This window comes from Opisthocomus hoazin, chromosome 4 (assembly GCF_030867145.1).
Source record: "Opisthocomus hoazin isolate bOpiHoa1 chromosome 4, bOpiHoa1.hap1, whole genome shotgun sequence".
NCBI classification, from domain to species: Eukaryota; Metazoa; Chordata; class Aves; order Opisthocomiformes; family Opisthocomidae; genus Opisthocomus; species Opisthocomus hoazin.
This window is the reverse complement of record NC_134417.1, coordinates 51,017,231-51,040,274: the sequence shown is the minus strand read 5'-3', so window position 1 is coordinate 51,040,274 and position 23,044 is coordinate 51,017,231. Positions and strand designations below refer to the sequence as shown.

The 23,044-nt window shown below is 45.0% G+C and overlaps 1 protein-coding gene across 6 annotated transcripts in view; it reads left to right on the top strand.

The window, feature by feature from the left end:
* Positions 1-23,044, top strand: part of RARB (retinoic acid receptor beta) — a 346,244-nt gene that overhangs the window by 309,681 nt on the left and 13,519 nt on the right. For all 6 annotated transcript variants that reach the window (XM_075418996.1, XM_075418995.1, XM_009938783.2 and 3 more), the window contains 2 exons: positions 14,851-15,011; positions 22,423-22,599. In XM_075418996.1, the coding sequence (XP_075275111.1) occupies positions 14,851-15,011; positions 22,423-22,599 (338 nt within the window). The remainder of the gene's footprint in view (positions 1-14,850; positions 15,012-22,422; positions 22,600-23,044) is intronic.

Sequence of the window (23,044 nt, the reverse complement as noted above, 5' to 3'; positions counted from 1 at the left end):
AAGCCAGGGCTCTCATGTTTCAAGCTAGTTGTGTCATGAAGATGGGTGTGGAAGCCTAGAGCTCAGTGTGTATTTGGTCTCGTAGTCCACATTGTACAGTGCCACGCTGTCTGGTTATCCCACTGAGGAGCTCAGGGATCACAGCCCTGTGGTCGAGATTACTGTAACAAGTGACATGGAGAACTGTTTGTTCGTAAGAGCCATTTGACAGCCTTTTTCTATAAGAAGAATGCTCAATTTGTCCCTTTCTGTAATTTGGAAGAGAACCTCAATGCATAGGTTTTTTTGTCCTGTTTGGGTGGCTATTCAGGTGAGTGCTGCTACTAAATCAGAACATCCAGAAAATAATGTTAAATTGAAAAGGAGTGCAAATAATAAAAAAGAGACTGCATACAAGCAAGAGGAGAGTTCTTGTTAAGAAAAAAAAAACCCTGGTATGTTCAACCCTCTCCTACAACAAAGGAAAAAGTACATAGGGAGAGAAGAGAATAAGCAGAAATATTTTATTCTGTTAATTCTGCAGAAGGCTTAAATCCTACTTGCTCTAAAGAGAGAGTCAAAGCCTTTTCTTGGAAACTTTTCTTGTTGTTTTCCAAGTCAGTTACAGCTATTTCACATGTTTTTATGAATATTTTTCCTACTAGAGTTTAAGCATGGCAAGGCGTGAACATATATAAAACCATACAGATACATCAGCTGCCTCCCACAGGGTGTTGCAGTATTAAGCCCCATGAGTTTTGGGGTCTTCTTTCTTCGGCTGGGGGGAGGAGGTCGGGAGATAGCCCTGTGGTAAATGGGCCTTGCAGTAATGGAGGAGGAACATTTAAAAATATTCCCTAGAAACCAGGATGTGGGAAGAATAAGACAATTAAGAGGAATCAGTAGATATCCTGTCTTAATAGTTTATTATATATATTTTTAATGAGTATTTAATCTCTAATGCTGTGTGATGGATTAGAAAACAGGGGGAGTTAGGCCTCTTTCTGTGCATACTTTTATGTTTCCCCTTCATTGAACAATTTCTCTGGGCAAATTGTTTAACTTGAGCTGGCTGGAGGTGTTCCAGCACAACAGGGCTTTGCTGGACTGTAACACCGGGTTGAATCCCAAAATGCAGAGTTGTCAGCATCATGTTGTGTTCAGATGTGCAATATCTCGGGATGAGCTATGAGGGAGGCTGGGAAGGATTCTTGTCGGTTCCTGCCCTCTGTGCTGTGCGCCCCAGGCCCTGGTGGACTTGGTTATGCCATGGGACAGTCCTGCAGCTGGCTGGGTAGGTGGATATTCATTGATTCTTTCAGGAACTGAATAAAGCTCTGCTTTTAGAAATCCGAGTGGTCAGCCAGTGCCTTCCCATGGGGGTTGTAGCCCAGGAGCAATATCCTGAAGACCTCATAAAAAGCCTTCTGTAAGTGCATCTTGCACCAGGCCCTTGCCAGAGTCTTGGAGAAGACCATCCTAGCTGGAAGGAGGTACTGAACCTGTGTATGATTAGTTCAGGGCCCAGTCCTACACTGTTGAAGGACATGAAAAATTTGTCATTGGCATCAATGAGACAAGATGGGGCTAGAAACCACTAGTAATGCCAGTTAATCCCATGCTGGGTAGTCGTTTGTAATGCAAGCTGGGGACCACCACCCTCATTTAGTGAGGGGGCAGCTGTGTGTTGAATTCAGACTCCTTGCCCAGCCCTTGGCTTCCCTTTCAGACGTCATCCCACGTCCAAGTTGCATCCTTTGTTTTCATAGAGAAGTCTGGGAAAACTAGGTCAGTTTATCCAAGTAGAAATTATTATTTTATTGAGTTAACTCTGTGGTGACCTGCTGCCTGTTTGCCTTCTCAAAATGAACTCCCTTGTGTGCAGTAAGTCTTGTGCTGGAAGTTGCAGAGGCCTCAGTAATCACTTTGATTTCAAATCAACAATAAAAAGGCGGCTTTTTTTAGTATCTTGCTGTTTCCTAGAAACAAGTGTCTGTCTGCTTTGCTCCATGTACGATCGCAACATCAGGCTGGGCTGGTGTACTGTGGACACACTTAATGTAGAAAGGTTATGTGCTGGCTTTACTGGGGATATTTAAAAGATCTTCTGGAGAGATCAGGATTTGATGCTGCTTGACCCTGTCTGGCAGAATTAAGCTCTTTAAGCCAGTCCTGTGGTTACTAGCACACCTCATTTTTTAAATAATCTGGTCCACTTACTCCTGCTATTTCAGAACTTAAGTCCCAGACAAGAAAGCACTTCTTTTTTGAAATGAAAGAGTAGTTGGAACGTATTTTAAAGAACTTCTTTGGCATTGTACATAAAAGATAAAATATATCAAAATAGACAGTCTGGTAATTAGGTGCAGGCTTGTGGAGTGATTCATGTCATAACGTGAGTGCTGAAACAGCTGAGGTTGCTGCAGGTGTGTTAAGGGAATTCGACCCTGTAATGCCACGATGCTTCTGCCGCTACATAAAGCAGGAGTACAGATGTCCGGAGAGCCTGCATTAATAGATGAAAAGCAGCATTTCTGCATGTGAATTATGGATGGAGCGGTGTTTATTAAACACACAGGCAATAGCCTTTGTTTCCCAGGCACTTTTTGCTTTGAAGAGTCGCGTTAGAGCCTGCTGCTACCCCAGGCGCAGAGATCCCGGGCGCGAGCTCTGCCTGCTAGTGCCGCGGGTGAAGCCTGGCTGGGGCTCGGAGCCGAGTCGCACCGTGCACGGGCAGAAAGGGCCATCCTGCCCCAAGGAAAACCTGGGAGGCAGAAGGCGTTTCGAGTGCCTCAGCTTGCCGGCGTAGCGTTTCAGGGTGGACAGGGAGATGCTAAAGCTGAAAGTGAATAAGCTTGTTTAGCTGTGTCCGTTGCCAGCTTCAGGGGGCTTTTACGGGAATCTGGCGACGTTGCCAGCCCGGCACTCCCGGAGCCTGCTGGCTGGCTGGCTTGGCTTGGCCTTCCCGAAATCCTGCAGATGGAAAGAACTACAAGTCCCCTGATCTCACTCCTTTAGTTTTCCTTAGGTTTGTGAAAAAAGGACGATGTGATCTTAAAAAAAAAAAAGAAAGAAATACCCCACCCCAATAACAGATTTGCAGACTGTTTATTCCAATTGCTCAGCTTTTGGGAAGGGAGAGGAAGCAAACAACGTGCTAAAGTGCCATCAGATGCAATAGTATTGTTTCAGCATGTCATTTTACCATTTGATGAAACCATTCTTTTGGTATTGTGGCAAAACAATTTTAATGACAGGCACTCTTAATTAAAAAATGGACCCAGCTGCAGACCAAGCCCAGCAGCAGGTGCAGATGAATGCCCACCAGCTGCGCTGGACCCCACATAGACCTGAGGCTCAAACAGTAAAATTTTTGGCTGATCTTCTGGTGCTTTTAGGTCCACCTGGTTAAGTAACACCGTTGTTCCCTTCTCTTGCTGCTGGGCTGGCTCTCCTAGCAGAGCAGGTCACTCAGCAGCACCTCCAGCCAGCTGGGAGCAGAGCCCGGGCAGTGAGGTTGAGCGTGGCTGGGGTCAACATGCTCTGTGTCCCTCCTGCCCACTGCTTCGGGGGCCGGACCTGGCACATTGAGAGCTGGAAATAACCCCCTGATCTAAATTTTTTTTTTTTTTTTCAGTAGTAGGAGAATCATCAAGCCTTTGTCCTTAGGAAGGAATTTTGTGTCAGTTCATAGTGGCGTGTTTTTGATGTTAGCTTCAGAGGAACAGGTAAATAGTAGCTGAGCTATTTCTTTGCTTTTATTATCCCTGGCCTAGTGGGAGGCCACGGCTGCAAGCTGCCGAGGCTGTAGCGCAGGCTAACGCTGCGATTCAAGACTATGACTCCCTTCCTTAAAATGCGCCGGGAACAACTGTTCCTCCGCCTTCATGAGCTCAATTTACGGTTGCGGGAGGCAGTGTGTTCTTTGTGCTTGATGAAGTACACCGTGCACGCAAGCCTCTTCAGAAGTGCTGTCAGTTGGCAGCTGGCTCGCTAGATGCACCTTTACACAATTGCACAAGGCACGAGGAGGTACAAATGTGAAGTTTAGCCTTGGGGGCAAAACAAAGAAATGAAACTTAGGTATGAATGCGGTGTTACCCATCTGCAGATACAGATATTAGACCTGATCTCCTACTACGCTACTGTAGTTTTACACTAATAGGACTCCGCTGCGATCAGTGGAGTAGCACCACTGCAAGACAAAAACAATAGTGGTGATAAGTTGGGGCTGTTATGTTTAATTCTGGTAAATAGCATAGGATTGAACCCTGTTTGGGAAAAGCCAAAGTGCATTCACTGCATGAAACCAGGTGTAATACAAGGGAGAAGTGCAGGTGGTGCGTCGTCTTCGTGTTGCTCCTGAACTTTTGCTCTTCTGGGGACCCGTTGCCCTGGGTACGGAGCAGCCACGTGCGAGCAAAGGGACAGGTCTTCCAGCTCATTTTTTTTTTTTCTCCCCTGACGTAGCCTTTTCATTTGCTGTCACATAAAGTCAGCTTTATCATACGGAATCATAGAATGGTTTCGGTTGGAAGGGATCTTAAAGATCATCTGGTTCCAACCCCCCTGCCAGGGGCAGGGACACCTTCCACCAGACCAGGTTGCTCAAAGCCCCATCCAGCCTGGCCTTGAACAGGGCACCCACAGCTTCTCTGGGCAACCTGTGCCAGGGCCTCACCACCCTCATAGTGAAGAATTTCCTTCTTATATCTAATGTAAGTCTACCCTCTTTCAGTTTAATGACATTACCCCTTGTCCTATCACTACATGCCCATGTAAAAAGTCCCTCTCCAGCTTTCATGTAGATCCCTTCAGGTACTGGAAGGCTGCTATAAGGTCTCCCTGGAGCCTTCTCTTCTGCAGGTGGAACAGCCCCAACTCTCTCAGCCTTTTCTCACAGGAGAGGTGTTCCAGCCCTCTGATCATTTTTGTGGCTGCCTCTGGACCCGCTCTAACAGGTCCATGTCTTTCCCATGCTGAGGGCTCCAGAGCTGGACGCAGGACTCCAGGTGGGGTCTCACGAGAGTGGAGTAAAGGGGCAGAATCACCTCCCTCGACCTGCTGGCCACGCTTCTTCTGATGCAGCCCAGAATGCAGTTGGCCTTCTGGGCTGCGAGCGTACACTGCTGGGTCATGTCCAGCTTTTCGTCAGCCAAGACCCCTAAGTCCTTCTCCTCAGGGCTGCTCTCAATTCATCTTCCGCCCAGCCTATGTTTGTGCTTGGGCTTGCCCCAACCCATGTTCAGGACCTCAGAATCTGTCCTGCAGCTGAGGCTCGTTCATTACGTGGAATGAATGTGCTTATTATGGAAAGTTGTTTTGTTGAAAGAGTCTGTTAATGGCATTGACAGGAAAGAGGTTGCAATTTGTCATGCTAGGTAGATTTCCAGTTAGGTAAAAATGAAGTCATGTTCTCCTTCTCTGTGCATGTTAGAATGAGAAGTAAAATAGCTGCAGCAGGTTGAAGGTTACGGAGTGCTACAGTCGGGCCAGGCAGCAGGCAGGAATAGAATGCAGTGTCTGGTCTTAGTTTTCAGCCGTGCACTTCCCTGGCCATCAGCGGTCCTGGATAATGCCCAACAAATTAAATTGATGATTTTGGATAAGCCAGCTTCTCCCGGTTGCAAGGCATCGCACTACCATGACTGACTCCTAGGAGAAATTAATGTATTATCTGTAGATGAGTAGACTGATTTACCTTTTGGTGACCCTGGAGAGAAAGGTCAGGTTCAGGGTATTTTTACCTGTAATGGGTTATCCATGAAGAGTTAGTGTACCAGGCTTCAAGTCTGTAGCTCAAAAGGGCAGTTGCTTTGAGAAGGTAGCTCAAAAGGGCACTTGAACAGCTGAAATCAGATGAGACAGATCTAATGGCCTCTTAGTGACCTCTAACTGAAAGTTCAGACTTTGAAAATTAGGAATTTTTCTTTACCCAGCCTGTGGAAAAACAAATGCGCTATGGCTTAATAGAAATTTAATTTCAGGCTGACTATTTAGAAGTGGTTTTCGCCTGCTATATGTGCTCTTAGTCACTTCAGCTGTAAAGAGGAGAAAGAATAATCACCTTGTGTTTGTGGTCATGTATATTTTTAGCTAATGTGTTAAGACACAGCAATTCCAGAAAAGCCATCCTCCTGTTCCCCAGACTATTTCAGTTTAACCAGCTGTATGCAGAATTTTATCTAGACTGCCACAGAAGTTACTAGTAAATCCTCTGGGATTTTGGCAGCTGAAACAGTAGACAGTAAGCACAATACTTTGTTTCCCTGAAGGTTTCAGTTTCTTGGGGATTCTGCTGTAGGCTGGCGGTGGGTTACGCGCAGCAAGCCCTGTGAATTTGGGAAACCCCCCAGGATGGAGTGATTGATTCCCAAAGCTCCTTCCCATTTCTGCACTGAGCAGGGAGGGGGACAACTGGCCATGTCCACCGGGTGATGCTGTTACTCTGCAAACCTGTTGCAGGTGGCATGGTAGATCTTAATAAAAATGGTGAGTTTTACATTTAAAGTAAGGAAGTGACTGAATTCATGCAGAACATGGAGGGAGAGATGGGGCAGGGTGTGAGCGAGGAGGGAATGACAGATGTGTAGGCTAATTCGACAGCAGCACAAGATGCATGGGGACAGTGTGGGACCTGCCTGTGGAGACGCTCCATCTCACAGATGAGATTTTCTGGCTATATTAAGTAACTTGAAGTGATACCTATGTGAAATACAGATGGAAACATATCAATGAGTAAGCTTTGTCTTAGTCAATGGGTATGGCTAGGCTATTTCCATTGCAGATACGGTGGCAGGCCTTCATGGGAAATATTAGTGATTTATTCTGCCTGCAATTGTTAATGCTAACGACCTTCAGTAGCTCTTTAAGCGTCTGCTGCTATGAGTATGGGATTGTCCTATTTCACACTGGCAATTAGTTGATGATATTAAAGCACTTTGAAAATGGAAATCGCAGGGCAAATGCTATTTAAGCTGTTTATGATTAAATGTATAATTGCGTCTCTCCGCCTAAGTTGATTGCACTGTGTGGGGAGATGGCAAGGGAGACCGAGGAGTCTGCATTCGGTTCAGCCCCTGGTGCAGATCCTGTGCCGTGTACCTCGGGACTCAGACTCTGCTGCTCCTCTTGCTGCCTCTTCTGCCTTCCCATACCCAAGCGCTGCAAAACACAGGCTCTTCTAGTCTGTCTCCAGTCGTTTGCTGTCTTTGGTTTTGCAACTTCTTAATTTCTCATTTCTTCTTAGGACCTCTTGGGGGGGGGGGGGGGAAGAGAGATTGCATTTGTGTTTCTGGAGTCCTGATTTTTGTTCTTTGGGCGGTTGTTACTGTGTTTGGCATATTCTGCAGAACCTGAACCAGTCCTGAAATACTGTAGTCAATATAAAGGTAGCCATGAGCGGTATATTCATACACCTGGAAACAGTTTATGGGCTTTTGGTTTGTTTTGTTTTTTGTTTTCCTGCTGAAGTATTTCATGGAGCCTTCCGCAACATTCAAACCAAATCTGCCTTTAGAACCACTGTTTTACCTTTGGTAGCAGTTTCAGGTCTTGGATTGGCAGTCTAGATATGCAAAGTATGATAGCTGCTAGTTTTGCTTCTGGATGTCTTAAAATAAAAAAGAGAAAAAAGTCTTTTCTCTTAAATGATAGTAAGTGAAATAACAAAAATAATAATTTAAAATAAATTAAAAAAAAAAAAAAAGAATACCAAAGCCATACCTTTCAGCTATTTTCAAGGGTTTTTTTCCTCAGCCTGTTTTTCTGCATTGGCTTTCCAGTTTTAGTCCTACATCTCAGTTCAGTTAGTACTGTTTTTCAAGGGACTAGAAACTCCTTTTTTGGTCATTCCATCTACTAATATTTCAGGGATGTGACAATAGCAGGTGCCAAATTTCATGTCAAAAATAAAATTTTCAGGCTGATGGAATCCTTGAAACCACAGATCAAGTTTCAGGCCAGTTAAATAAAGCTGTAGAGCATCCATTTGTATCATTCATTCATATAATGAAACCTGTTCTTATAACTCAGTTCTTGATATATTAACCTGGCAGTTATCCTCATACATAAATGGGAGATGTGTTGCTTTTGTCAGTCATAATAGGATATAACCATATAAATCCCCTGTGCATGAATGGAAAAATAGAGGCCCTTAGGCGATAGGTATCAAAGGTCTCCCCTATACTGACAATAGCCTAATAAGGTTATTTTGGAGGCATAGGTAATTACTCACGGACTCCCTATAGCTACTGATTCATTGTTCACTACTGAAACACTTCTAAGTGAATTATGTTTTAAACAAGCAAATCCTTGGCCTTCTCTTTTATTGGGGGGGGAGAACTGGAGGGGCACAAAATTCCACCATTTTCTGCATTAAAATACACTGCTTGCTAGTTAAAAGTTCCATGGCATTTGAACCAATTTACATGTAGTATCGTGCTTCTTGCTGATTTGATTCCATGGATGCATATTTCTGAATTTCACGTTTTGATGAAAATATTATTGTTATCATTAATTTGATATTTAGAAAAGGCTGTGGCTACAAGAGATCAGTGCAATGAATAAAACAGTTGGAGTTAACTGTCCCTGGGGATAGAATCAATCACTGTTGTAGAAAAGGGTGACATTTAAAAAAGAAACTCAGAAGAAAATGTCATGCTTAAAAAATTAGATTTAAACGCACTAGCTCCTGATTGATTTTTATTGCACTCAGATGGATACACTGATTGATTATCAGCCTTACAAATGTTTAGTACCTTTCTCACTTCTCTAATAATCAGAATAATCTAATTTTCAATGTCATTTAAGTTACCATATTCAAGGTTATAATAGATCATATTTCTAATAAAACATAGCAATTATGTAATGAATAATACAAAGCTGCAAGGCAGAGTTCAGATTCACCATTGTCAAAAGAAAAAAAAATACCACCAGTGGCTGGAAGAGCTGGCATCGGTGAAGGCTTGTGGTGTTTTCCCCCGTTGTTGAACGGAGGTTCCTGGAGCGTTTGCCATAGCTGAACCTTGTTTCTCAATAGGAAAACAGGGGTGGGCTTGAATTCTGTAATATATGTGCTTGCTCTGTGCCTGGGGAAAAAGGATAGCGTGCAGGTACTTACGAAATTTCTTCCATGATAGTTTCTCTGTGTTCCCTGTTAATTTTGATACGTGTCTGTAGAGAGATACGATCTCACTTAAATGGAGATATTTTCTTGTTGCAATTGTGCTCGACGGCTGACATGGTTGATTTCGCTGAATCAGCTACGAAATATGCAGTTTTCAATGTGTTTCGGTTTTGTACTTGAAGCTCCTGACATGACTGTGTACTTGTTAGTGCCTTTGTCTGTTAGAGAGGAGAGTTCTGTGTTTGAAACGTGCTTTGCCTCTGATCATTCTCCGTATGTCGAAGCTCAGTTTTGGCATGGGAATTGGTTTTAAGATAGTTTCCTGTTCTTTTTAAAGACTGAGCAGTTTTGCCTGAAAGACAGCATTATTTCATCTGGAAATCACAACCTAGGAAAACCAGTCTATTTCTAACTACCTGATGTTCTGCATATTTTAATGCTATGTTTGGCTTGCGATCGCCTTGCTATTAAAATTTGAACGGGAGCCTTACCATTCTGAATGGATGGCGTGTCGGTTTGCCAGGCGTGATTGTGTGGCTTTCAAGATGGTTATTTTGTTCCTTTTCTGATGCTGGAACTGGGAAAATTGACCTCCCTGAGGTCCCTCATCTCCCTGCTGGCTTCCCCCAGCTCCTGGGCACAGGGGGCTCGTGTGATGTGCGGCTGGGTGCTGGCTCTGTCTACGGGGTCGGAGAGCTGATGGACCACGCTGATGAACCAGCAGCAGCATCAGCGGTGCTAAGGCTCCCTTGGTTCTAGGTTTTGTGAGGTGACTGTTGTGGAAAACATCCTCACGGTTCGTTACCAAGAGCAGAGTTTATTGAGGGGGTGACGCGTGGTATGTGTGGGGCATTTACCCTGATGGATCAAACTTGGCAGCGGCAATAGGTGAGCGTTTGGCATATTTGACTGAAATTGTTCGCAGCTGCTAACTTCTGTCGGAACTGGAAATCTTTAGCAGCTGCTGCTGGGGTTGGAGAATTCAGAGTGTAAAGGAGCCATGCAAGACTTGGGGGTTTCCCCCCTCGCCAGCAGCTTGGTGCTCCTGGAAGCCCTGGGTGCAGCCTCGAGCACCAGCCCCACCGCCTGCGTCCAGCACCATAGCCTGCCTTGTCGGGCAGCCCGGCGTTCGGCAAGGGGTAGATGGCATCCTGAGGAGCGGGAGGGTGAGCCGCGGCCCGGAGGGCTGACAGGTCTGCGGCCGCCCTGCCTCAGCTCACCTCCCATTTCTCTTCTCCTCAGTGCTCGCAAACAAAAGGAGTCTGTCTGAAAGCCTGCCTTGCGCCCGGCGCTGCGCAATTGCTGACTTGCTCTGCAGGCTTTATGGTGCTTTTGAGATCTGTTAGCTTAACGAGTAACTTCCAAAATATTTAGGGACGAGAGAAGTGTGGTTTTACAGGAATGCGAACTAACTGGAAACACGAGTGGTTGTCGCTACAGGAACAAAGCTGGTTAACTAGTACACAAAGCTCTTCAAAGGTCACGGGGATCTCCGAGAGGCAAAACTTCAATGATAGCATTTCGAGTCATGAATTTATAGCTGATTAATCATTATGATACTTGAAGGGTGCTGTCTAACTGTCTTCTGGGCATCTGGGAAAGCAAAGGTTATGCAAGTAATTGGAAATACTGTGTTGTGAGCTGCAGGTTCTTCTCCCTTGGATGGGTTTGTGCCACCTTTGACAAAGGAGAGTACCAGTACTCGCTATTGCATAATTGTGCCTGATTACCTAGAAACGGGCTGAATGTCTTCAGCTAGATCCCAGACTCTTCTTAGGCCAAGCAGTGACTAAGTCTGGTGGACCTGAGGGGCTGGCGTTTAAGACTGAGCAATTCCCAGCATTACGACATGCTTGAAGTGCTCCCGCTCAAGCAGGAGAATCGCTGCATGGTCGGTAAATGAGAACGCTGGGTTCCTCCAAGAGAAGCTGTTCGTGTCTTTCCTATACTTCGTTTCCTCTACAGCAGGCCCTGCTTCTCTTGAAGGATGCGTCCTTCCCTCCTGCAGCTTTCGTGCCCTACCCATCGCTTCAAGCAGGAGAGGGACAATGCATCTGAGGCTCAGGAAAACAGTGGCAAGCCTGGGGTGAGGAGAACAGACTGGGTGGTACGAGAAACAATGTTCAGCCCCTCTACCGTCAGGTTAGGGGGATGAATGTTTGCGGGTAAGGGCTGGTCCTTAAAGCTAAGGCAACAAAAATGCCTTCACCAGCTCACGAACCCTGCCACGGCTGCCTGGAGGTTTCTGGGTGTGGAAGTGCAGGTCCTGGCGTGTGTGTCGAGGGGACAGGGAAGCTGTCACGGGGAGATGGATGGGAGCAGACATGCTCAGGCATGGGCGTGCATTGCTCAGCTGTCCGAGCAGCACCGAGACGTGGCTTCCTCATGTACTGAAACACACCTTTCTTCATTCTCTTTCCCCATGCCATGATCTTATTTGTTTTCTTAGTTTTTTTAACTTCCAATATTTCTCACAGGGCAAGAGAGCTTCCATACTGTCCCCTGTCGGGAGCTCTTAAATAATGCAACCATTGAGTCAGAATTTAGTAATGAAATTCATAACCTGAGTTTTCCATGGCAGCATTAAGTGTGACACAGATTCATCACTGGGGTATCATCATTAAAAGGCAGTGGAATTGCATGGGGATTGATGTGATTATGTGCATGTAAAGATCAGGATACAAAAAGGTGTGATTTATGTAATATAGGCACAAGCTGTAATCCAAAACCCTTCCCACATGCGATGTGACAGTTCCTACTCCCAGAGCAGTGATGGCTTTTAAATTTACTGGGTAAATGTGTGTGTTTATATGTTTTTATTTAACTCTTTTAAACATAGTGTTCTCTGAATCTCTTTCTCACTTTTTTTTTTCGTTGAATTACGATTGTAGTTGAATCTGCATAATAGTTCAACGTCATTGAAATTCTTTATATTTTCGGAGCCTGGGTGGTATATGTCAGCACTTTATTGTGTTATCTTACAGGGAAATATAGAAACACTGCTGTGTCTGATGCAGCCTTAGCGAAGACGAAAGTAGGGAATGTAAAAAGTATACATAAAGCAAGAAGATAAATGTTATTTGGGTTTTATCGTTATTACAAAGGCTGTCAGAATTGTAGAAAAAAGAGAACAATGAACAAAAACTGTTCTTAGTTTTAAGGATGTGTTTATTCTCCCCTTCCTACACTTCTGTGATTCGCACCTGAAAAAAAAAGAGGACAGATCTGGGCCAGTTTGGCCATGTGGGCTGACCAGCAGCAGTGTCTCTGGTGGCCTTTGGAGGGGAAGGGACCTCAGGTACAGCTGCGGAGGGAGCTGTGCCTGGGTAGCGCGGGAGCAGTGGCGCGGTTCCTGCTGGAGTTATCTCCTGGTCGCTGGCAGCTCTTGGCAGCTGCTCCAAAGCCTGGTCTAAATAACGTGTTTGTCTGCCACGAGGAGTTCAAAGCTGTTAAGATAAGTAGTTGCTGAGGCCACCTGTTTGGCAAATTTGTCAATCAGCTCGTAGAGCTATAAGTAAATGGGGCCTTATTACAAAGGCTTATTGCTTTTTGCGGTTGTGTAGGAGTTTACATAATTTTCTAAGGACCTCTTTTATCTCCCAAGTACAGCAGCGATTAGGAATTGCTGCTGGAGTGTGGTGGCAGTTCGGAGCGCTCGAGGCAGATGTGTTGGTCCTGGATGTTTTTTCAGTGCAAGAGACCGTACTTGTGCTCTGGCCTGGGGCCAAGTGAACAAACCGGGGCATTGGCTGAAGGGGAATATTTGTAAAAGGAAGGGGGGGGGGGCGGGATCCAAACCTCCCCTAAACCTGGCCACACTGGTAGCACTGAACCTTCACAAGAAGGTACCTTTTCTGTCTGCCTTTCTTGGCCTCCTTTAGGTCTCTGTTACTCCAGACTCTAGAATTGATGGTGTTCGAGGTTAGGCTTTAATCCGATGGGGTGCTCAGCGTCCCAGCCCTGATCCAGCAAAGCACATAAATGACTTCAGTGCGGGCCTGTTCACGCAGTTAAAGTCAAGTTCATCCTTAAAATATCTGGTGGATCTGGGTCAGAGTCCTCTCAGTTGCAAAGTGAAACCTTTTGTGAGAAAACCAGAACCGTTCGCCACACGGAATATGTGCCTGATCACCTCGTAAAGGAGCAACAATATGCGCTGATCTACCCCTTGTTTTCTATTACATATATTACATGGTTTTTGTAGATGCCCCCGACTCTGCTGCCTTCCCACCCCACCATTTTCCCATGTCACTCTTCATTTTCTCTCAGAAATGACACCTAGAGGAAAATGAATCCGACTGCGTGTCACTTGTTCTTGAACAGATGCTGTAGGTGAGACTGGATCGAAAGCTCCTCGTCCTGCTGAAACGCTCACCATTTGTCTGCTCTTTGCAATCATTTGCGGTTCACAGGCCTGTAGGAGGCAACCACAGAAGACGTGGAGATGGACCCAAGGGGGAATAGAGCTGGCATGGAGGTGACTCCGGGCATCTGCCCATTTCACTGTGCTTCCCTCCCTACGGCACAGATAGATGCGCTCTCTGGGGAAGGATGGTACAAATGAGAATCAGCAGATGTTTGGCCATCCAAAATCCCCGGCCATCCCCATGTGTGGCAAACCCACCGGCCACACCCTCAGAGTTCAGAGCTTTGTTTGAAATATCAGGAGGTTTTGAACACAAGTGAAAGTTAGGATTGGTTTTATTTGTCCAATAACATTTAGTCTTCAGAGTGTTTAATATTGACACAGAGTCTTTGGGGAGAGGGATTGATTTTGCTTGGCTTTGTTGCAAAGCTTTATGCATCTGGTTGTGCTTAAGATGTTAGATTTAGCTAAAAACAAGCCTCTTGATCAAATTCACAAGTACTGGCAATACTGCGGACAGAGACTTATCTCCTGGGCACGTTTTGTAAAATTAAGCTATTTTCATCAGAAGAACAAAGAGTAGCGTGGTGATGGAGCAGCTGTCATGTTTTATTACAAAACACAAATATGTGGGAAATCAATTACAGCACGAGCGCTGCACAATGCATATTTCCAGTAATCCCCCACGGCCGGGGGAAGGTAGAAGGCTGCTCTGAGCGCAGGAGCAGATGGCAAGCAACTTTAGATAGCTTCACTGCCATTTTTACTCTTTCAAGTGTTTGTACTTCTCCTTTGATCTTCAGATCTTGAGTTTAATGCATTTCATCTTCTTTCATTTACTGTTTTCACACTTAACTTTCCTTCTAAATAAGTTTTGCTTGGTGGAGTTTTTATTAGTGTGGGTTTTGTTATCTTCCATTCCGAGAAATCTCAGAAGAGAGGCAGTTGCTGTCTTTTTTTAATCTTGTTCACGTCCAATAAAATGCTGACTGCATCACTGCAGTGGACTTCGCCATTCACCATGCACAGCTGTAAGGAAAAAGGAAAAAATTCCACCTCACAAAGTTACTGAGGCACTTACAGTGCATGTGAAGTTGCAGTAGACTTTCTTGGAAGGTAGACACTGTGGGAGTGTGATGGCATGTCCACAACAAGCCCCTGTGGAACTTTGGTTTCATCATTACCCATTACATTTAATTCTTATGGTTAAGTAATTAAGCTTGCATTAGTATTCTCTGTGCATATTATATTTTTATCTCCGCTTAAAATAATCTGTTTAAAATAAAAGCGTTTTGCAGTGCTTTGAAGTAGAGCAGCAAAAGCAACATGGAACAGTCTACATAACCACATGTGATCTGTGTCGCTGCTTTTTCTTTAGCTGTCAGAAATGACAGGAACAAAAAGAAGAAGGAACCTCCAAAGCAGGAGTCCACAGAAAATTATGAAATGACAGCAGAGTTGGATGATCTCACTGAGAAGATCCGAAAAGCTCACCAGGAAACCTTCCCTTCGCTCTGCCAGCTGGGAAAATACACTACGGTATGTATGGCTTGCAACACATATGTTCTGGATGTGCTTGGGTGATGTGAGTTTTGCACTGGAGGTTTCAGATGTTTTAAGTAGATGCAGAAGTGGATGCACTCCTTGCACCTCCTTAGCCATCAAAAAACACAGATGCGTATGCAAATGGGTGCTGAAGAAGAGAAATTGCCCTAAACGGTAAGCATTACTTAGCGGTATTGTGAGAGGCTGTCTGAAGGATTAATCCAGCCAAGAGACAAGCTTGCAGTGCCTGAGTCAATTACATGCCATCATTCATTAGAAATCTGTTGGCTTCCAACGACGTGATCTCTGCTTGTGCGTCAGTGGATTACAGCTTCGCAGGTGCAGAGAGTTCTTAAATGCTGCTGGATTACTGGTGACGGTCCCAAAGCTACTGAGGTCAAGGAAAATATGAAATGTCTAAATAAGCCAGTTTCCAAAATAATAATTTTCAATTTATTCCTTCTTTCAGTCTACCAAAATACCACAAAGCAGCAAAACCTTTTGCTGCTTTTAGAAATGAAAAATCAGCCCCTCCAACAAGAGATTCAGTACTGTGGGGATTTCTCCAGAGGATGAGTCAGGGAAATAATTTTTTTCCATACATATGGATGTTGCTAAATACAGGGAAGGTCAGTGATACTTAGTGATTTCAGGGAGAAAACTCAATGCCAAATTTGCAAATGCAGTAATAAGAGAGATGCTAAAAAATAACCCTTAGGTTGTGTTTAGAGTCTTGTCGGTAGAGGAATGACTTTGGTGGGTCTGGTCTTGCTGCCAGTTGTGGCATTAGCGGCTGTTTCAGAGACACGTGCAGAAGGCCCTGAAGTAGTTGAGCGTGCGTTCTCACTGCCGAGACCAGGAGCTCAGGAGTGGCGTGGCTGGGGCGAGAAGACACCTGCCTCCATGGTCCCTGTCCTCCAGCCCCAGCTGGAGCTTGGGGACCAAGCCCCAGAGGCCCAGTGAAATACCTCTGTCACTGGATTGCTCTCTGTTTTGGGTCAGTGCTCTGCTACTGAAACGTTAAACTTCTCAGAGTGATCTAGGCAAATCCCTCTGTGGCATCAATATTCACTGTTTTAGCGAGCAGGGTGCTGTTTTATGGTGTACTCATCTGTTTACAAAGTGCAAGGTTCAAAACTCTCAGGTCTAGGTGTAAGGCTTGGTATTTAAGTGCAAGAAAAGCAAGCACATACGGTGCGATGTTAGAAAAAAGCAAGTGGCTGGAAGTATTTTCACAAACATTTTTCACATTCAATTTTGAGACCCACGTGAAATGGTTAGTACCAGGCAAGGCGCCTCTCCTCTGCATGCTTCTCTGGAGCTCGCCCTGCTCGGGTGAGATGGAGTCAGAACAGTCGGTGTAGGTGTGCTGGTAAGGACCGCAGGCAAGCGCAGGCAGAGCCCCGGGGACTAGCGCAGCGTGCCGGGTTGGGGGCTCAAAAGCAGCCCGCTGGTGACACGACTGACGGCGAAGCTGGAGGCGGTGGGGTCCGTAGTAGCGCGTCCTTTCAAGGAAACTCCTGGGTTAAAGCCCTCCACCCCACCCCTCAGCACGCGCGGTTGCATCCTCGTCTTGGAGTGAAGAAAATCTTCCAAACAGGTTTTCACGCTTCTGCAGATCCAAAAGCGCTTCTGAGCAAGTGTGAAGAAAGTCTTCCCAGTTCAAAGACAGTGAGTTTATGCCTTGTAGAAGAGGTGGTTGTGTGTCTGCAGTTGGGATGCGTGGCCGGGCTGGTGTGCATGCCGGAGTTTATGGCTCCCGGGCTGCCTTGGGAATGGCCTGGCCATCCCGGGATGGCAGTCCGTCGGTGTCCCTCTCAGCGCGAACGTGTTGGTGCGTCCATCTGTGTCACCTCCGAGTTAGAAGAGCGCACGGCAGCTGGTGTGAGGGTACTTCGTACTGGTAATTGCCAGTGATCCTGGAGGGCTGAAAGGTAAACCTGGTCACCTGTACACTTGCATTATGTATTGGATGCTTACATGTCATTAATATTTTAACTCTTGAAATTACACAAGAAGATAAAATTGGAGAGGGTCTTGTTGCATATCACAGCCACCACTGATGCCTTCATCCTTGAGTTCCTGCTGGCTCCCACGGTGAGTTTATGTCCCTGATGGAATTTCAGAGCCCTTACCGAGAGCACCTGAATCTAAGGAACGAACAGATGAACCTGATCTGTCTGTGGGTCCCAAGTAACCATGACCTGACCACTCTCTCTCTGAGATATCAGTCACTCGTATCTCAGGCCAGATCAGACAGCTTGGGGAAAGCGATTTCTTGGTCTTATCATTGGTCTGTTGGAAGTCCACAGCAGTGAGCTGCACGTGGCTGAAGTCCCTGCCACTTTGTCATGATTTGGTACTAGACAAGTTGCAATAACAATATTATACTCCAAGAGTTCTTTTTGGCTTACCTTGAATCTTTGAGAGCGATACAGCTTCCTTCAACAGCTGTGTCGAAACTGATGGTGGTGGTGCTAAATACAGACTGTTTTCTTACTCCATTCTCGTAGTCTCTGTGTGAAATGCGGAGTATTTAAATCTCTCATCTAGCTGAGGTCTGGTGACCACTCCAGCTTTTTAGGTGGGAATTCAGTGTTAAGAGCTCATTTTTATGAACACTGTCTCTGCCCAGCTGTGGAAGGGACAGCTTACCGCTGGGGCTGGAGTAAGGGTCAACTTCATCTCCAGCTGTCCGTCAGCCCTGCAGCAAGGGAGAAGCCTTTCTGCGGCGGCGGAGGGTCCGGGAGGATCAACACCACCAGCTGCTGATCAAGCAGCAGGGCTCAGGCAATAGTCTTTCCTTTGGAGACACTTGAAATAGAGACCAGAAGTCAAAAACGAGGAGCGCATAGCCCTTTTAGTAAATGCTGGGTCTAAGGGGAGCTAGAAGCCTACGCTGCTCTACTTTTCTTGACAGTAACAAGCCAGTACGGGTGGAAGATGGCCACCAGTCCTGCTGTTGTGCCTGGTTCTGCAGGTTAGCAGTCACGAAGCATGGCGCACTCACACTGCGAGCATTCAGATTGCTTTCGTAACCTTAGAGTTTTTTATTTAATTCTTTACACGAGAGGTGAGAAGTGAGCGTGTTGAATCGATGTGGATTCACTTGAATTTCATGAGCTTTGCGCTTGGGTACTGAGGCGGCGGATGGAAGAAATTGTTCTGCAAGCATAGACCCTGTTGTCCTTCAGTTATCTGATCATCCAGACTGATTTAAGACATGATTTTGTTTGTTGCTAAAAAGAGCAAAGAATTTTAAGTGTAAGAGAATGGAGTGAAAGAAGACCTTGCAGAGATGCAGTCATAAAAAAATCTGTTCAGACATTTTGCTTGCATATCTGGCTCCTCTTGCTCTTGAGCGCTGCAGCCTGCGTTTCCCAGAGGGAAAGGTTACGTGGTGATTTTTTTCCCCCATTGTGTATTTTTACCTCTTCAGAAACGGTTTTGAAGGAGCATTTTCAGTTATGTTTTTTTATATCCATCTGCTCTTTAAAAAGAAAAAGTGTCCCTATCTGTAACAATTACCATGCTTTGCATAGTTAATAAAAGTCTACTTAAAATAATGGGAGAATAGCACTCGTATTAAATTCCCTGGGTCATTTGACTTAACAGTTGCATTTGGTGTGCAGTGGCAAGTACAGTTCTGCCGATGATGAGAATCAGCAAGCTGTTTAAACGTAATGGATTTCAAAAGTCCATCATAAATAGATCTGGTTTATTACTGTCATCCAGGTAAGAGAGAGTGCCTTAGTAATTTCTCTGGAGATGTCATACTTTATAGTATAATTGAGTGTAACTATACTGCTTTCCCCTTGAGACTGGTATTAGTTGTAAGTCTACAGCTGTGTTACATCCAGCCTTGTGATAAAGGGAGGATAAAACAGAAAATAATTTTGACTCTGCGGACCCTTGCTGCGGGTTCTCCCGGGTTGCTCTGAGCTGGCTGGAAGCCGAGAGGTTTTGCGTCTCGGCGGCATTTTGTCCTTTGCAAGTCCTGGGATTGGGAGTTACACAGCTATTGTTCTGTGCCATTGCAGGGGACTATATATATATATATATATAGGGTTTTATATGTATATCTATGTCGTGATGCTGGGACTGAGCAGAGACATGTGCTGTGATCCTCGATGAACTCGCCGGAGCTGGAGTGCATTGCAGCTTTTACTAAAGAGGCATAGCAAGTGTTCCTGATTAGGGCAGAGTGCCCCTGTGAGCCTTGTTTCCTTTGTAAAGTGGATTTTAAAGACGGTGGGGATTCTGCTACTGTGTATGTTTCTGCGAGTACCTCATCTCGTATCGTTAATGTGGAGATAGAGCAGCCTGCAATGAAAAAAACAAAAATGATGGAAAAAAAGGGATCAATTTATGTGGCAAAAATGGCTGTTTAATTGGATTTCATAGCAAGGTTGGGCTTTTCCACTGATAAAGATGCCACCAGGGTGTATTACAGTATTGTTCCACCATATGTGCGCTGGTGCAAAGGCCTGAAAAACATGCAGGCTGCTCCTGGAAAAGACACCCAAAAAACTGCTGCAGTAGAATATTCAGGAAAAGTCATAGCATCTGCATCTTTTTCACAGCATGGTTAGAGGAGATCCCCAGGCAAATTTAATCAGAGTTTCTGTTTCTAATGTGCGTTTTATTAACCCTGTGTTTTATTGTTCAACCTATACATTGATATTGAGTCAGTTTTGGTTTTACATATTCAGAAATGCTGCTAAAAATCCAGCTACGTTCCGTGATGCTTACAGCGACATTCATTACCAAATAAAATGTTAAAAGTCTTTCCATTTGTAGCATCTCGAAGATAATGCGTAAACCACATTAGCTCCAGCACTGAGGAATCTGGCACCCGGCGTAATAAAACACCCGGTTATTTTGTATTTTATTAACTGCCCCTTCTCTTCAGTTTGCATAATAGTGAGTTAGATTTACATTTGTTAAGACGGCCGTGCATTACTCTTAATAGAAGACATGTCAAACTTCCCGTTGCCGGTACTGCAGCATGACAAAGTAACCTCATATGATACTGATGAAGATTTCGTTCACACTTGCTGGTTTCATGCAACGTCTTTTTTTCCAGATGGATACCCTATTGTAAAATGATTTCCTCCTTTAGGCTCTGCTTTGTGTAGCTCTCCTCTATGCCATCTTTCTATGAACTGGATAAACTGCCTATTAAATTTAATTACAGCCTGAATGACTGCACATCTTGATCTTATTTTTCCTCCAATGTACTGTATTTCACCAAGGTCCTTGAGGATGAAATAAAATAAATCTGAAGGATGCATACTCCAGTCGCCGAAAGAAATGTTTCAAAGGGCATTACAATGACTGTTAACCCATTAGTTTTGGACCATTTTGAAGGCAATTCTTTAGGCTTAGGATTATAAAGACATTTTACCCTATATTTTCTTATGTCATTTAAAAAAAGAAAACAAAATCGAGGAAGTTACCAGAATAAAAATTCAAATAGAAATGATGCCGTTAATTTTTTATCCCGTAAAAAGAGGAGGAGTGGGAAAGAGCACCTATGCACCTTCAAACTGTTCAGCATGGTTAGCATTAATTTTTCACTGTAAGGGCCTAATATAAATATTATGGGCTCGAAGCTCCACCCTGTTGCAAGTGAGGGTGAATGTTGGGCTGGTGGCACCCTTGGGACTTGTCGGGACTTTCCCCTTCGTGACTGACGGTGGTAATGGCGTCAGCGAAGGCAGCCCCAGGATTGGGTGTCAGAGCATCGCAGCCAAGCTGAGCTTGCCCTGCGTCCCCTCATTGATGCCTTCAGGCCCTATGTCCTTCCCGTGAACCGAAGAAAGCTGATGGCTTCAAAGGTTTCCAAGGAGGTGGACGTCGTCGCCGTCAGCAGCGATGGCGGCAGCGTCACTAGAGGTGTTTCCTCCGAGAAAGTGCGATCTGTGTGAACTGAATGCTTTTCGATGGCTGTTTGTCTGCCATTCCTGTTGGACTTTTAGGTTGAGACTTCTCTCATTTAGTTTTAATTTTAAAGGTAATTTAACATTTTAACTTCAACCAGCTGAGACTAAGGCAGCTAATCACATCGGCTTCCTCTGCAGCTGGGGAGAAAGCCACCTCTGAGAGGATTTTCCCTTGCTAATTACCTGTCTGGAGTGGGGGGGCCTTTTTTTGGAGATGCCTCTCTCTTTCTTGATTAGCCAACAAGCTCAGATGAGACGTGGAAGAGAGAAATTCTGCCTTTGGTTTTGTGTGGTTGCAGCTCAGTACCTTTTGCGAGTTCATTACCAGCGTGTTTTTACAGGTAAAATTCCTCTTGCGATGAAGAGGAGGTCGCCCAGATCAACGCACACTGAACCTGGTGGTTCATGAGGTGGTGGTGGGGACCATCACACTGGCTGCATCGCGCAGAGCACGAAGTGCTGACAAAATGTGAATGGGCTGGCTGCTGGGGAGACAGGAGGGAGGCCCCACGTATTTCAGAGCTCTGTCGTTACCCGTTTCTCGTCGCCCCACAGGAGTCACGGGTGGGTTGGAAGCAACTCATCAGGTCTCCCCATGCCACCACCTTTTCTTGGCCTAGCGTCAAACAGAGCGCAGGAACTTTTGAGTCTGCTGGTTCTTGACTGCCACGTTTAACTTCTTCAGGGGTTAAGTGGTTATTCTGAATGTGTGAAAACATGAGTTTAATCACAAGCTTGACACAGATTTGCTATGCATCCCAGCAAGTTACAGACGTTCTGGTTAACATAAGTGAATATATGGAAACAGTCTCTGGAAGATGCAACTGGAATGTCCTTGTAACACTTCAAACGGTAGGATATATGTTGTATGCGTCGCCAAAGGAGCATATAGCATTCGTCAGCGCATATGGTGTTTTTCCTAACGTTGTGTAGAGAAATGCTCTTTAATTCATGGGCGACTGTAGCTTGAGAAAGCTGTAAAACTCTTGCAGAGCAACAGAGCAGATAAATTAAGTAGAACTAATTTGCTAAGACCTTAAGTATGTGAAACTACGTTCCAAATATTGTGCTGCTTTTTCCAGATGAGGACCTGATCTTCTTGTTCCACTGTTCATTTATGTTTTCTGGGGTACAACTGTAAATTGTCTCTCTCAATGCACTTATTATATAATGGCAAGGAAGAATAATGGTAGTGGCATTTGGAAATGTTTAAGTTCATTTGTATTCCTTGTACAGATGGCCTCTGCAATCGTAAGTAACAGAGAAATATCCAAGGAATTTTCAGGCAATTAATCCAAGTTTAAAACCAGCATCATCCCAACAGCAAGCTGCAGAAAATGCCTGGAATGTTAATAGAAAGTACTTCTGGAAGGAATACTCGGTTGTTGTTTCTTTTGCTTGAAAACCATTTACTGAAAGGGACGTTGTTGATTTATGGTGCCTTCCATCTGTCTTTCCAGAACTCCAGCGCAGATCACCGGGTTCGACTGGACCTCGGGCTTTGGGACAAATTCAGTGAACTTGCAACAAAGTGCATTATTAAAATAGTGGAATTTGCAAAGCGATTGCCAGGCTTTACGAGTTTGACCATTGCAGACCAGATAACTCTACTGAAAGCAGCCTGCCTGGATATACTGGTATGTATTTTTAACATCACTGGTATGCTACTGATGTGTTTTCTATTGCTCTTTTTATTGTAACCGACAGGGAGAGGGGGTCAGATTCTGCCCCGGCCTTATGGTTGCAAACTTGAATTTACCGGGTAGTCTGGTACGGTCACCAGTGGGCTCCAGCACATCTGCAGACGTGTGTTGTGTGGGATGAGCGTGCTTTTCAAAAGAAGTCCTTTAGAGTTTGTGGATTTCAATAACAGTTGCAAGAAGGGCGCGTTTTGGTATTGTGGCACTGGCTTGAAATATGTGCAGCTTTGGAAAAACTCCCTTATTGTTAGCACTGAAGAGAGCTCTGATTCTGTTCCCTGCCTCCTCCCTCCAAAACGTAATGCTGTATAGTGGATACCTAGAAAGGCAGTCTGCTGTATGGTGTTTTAGGAATGTGCTGTACCTGTGGTCACGAGGCGTT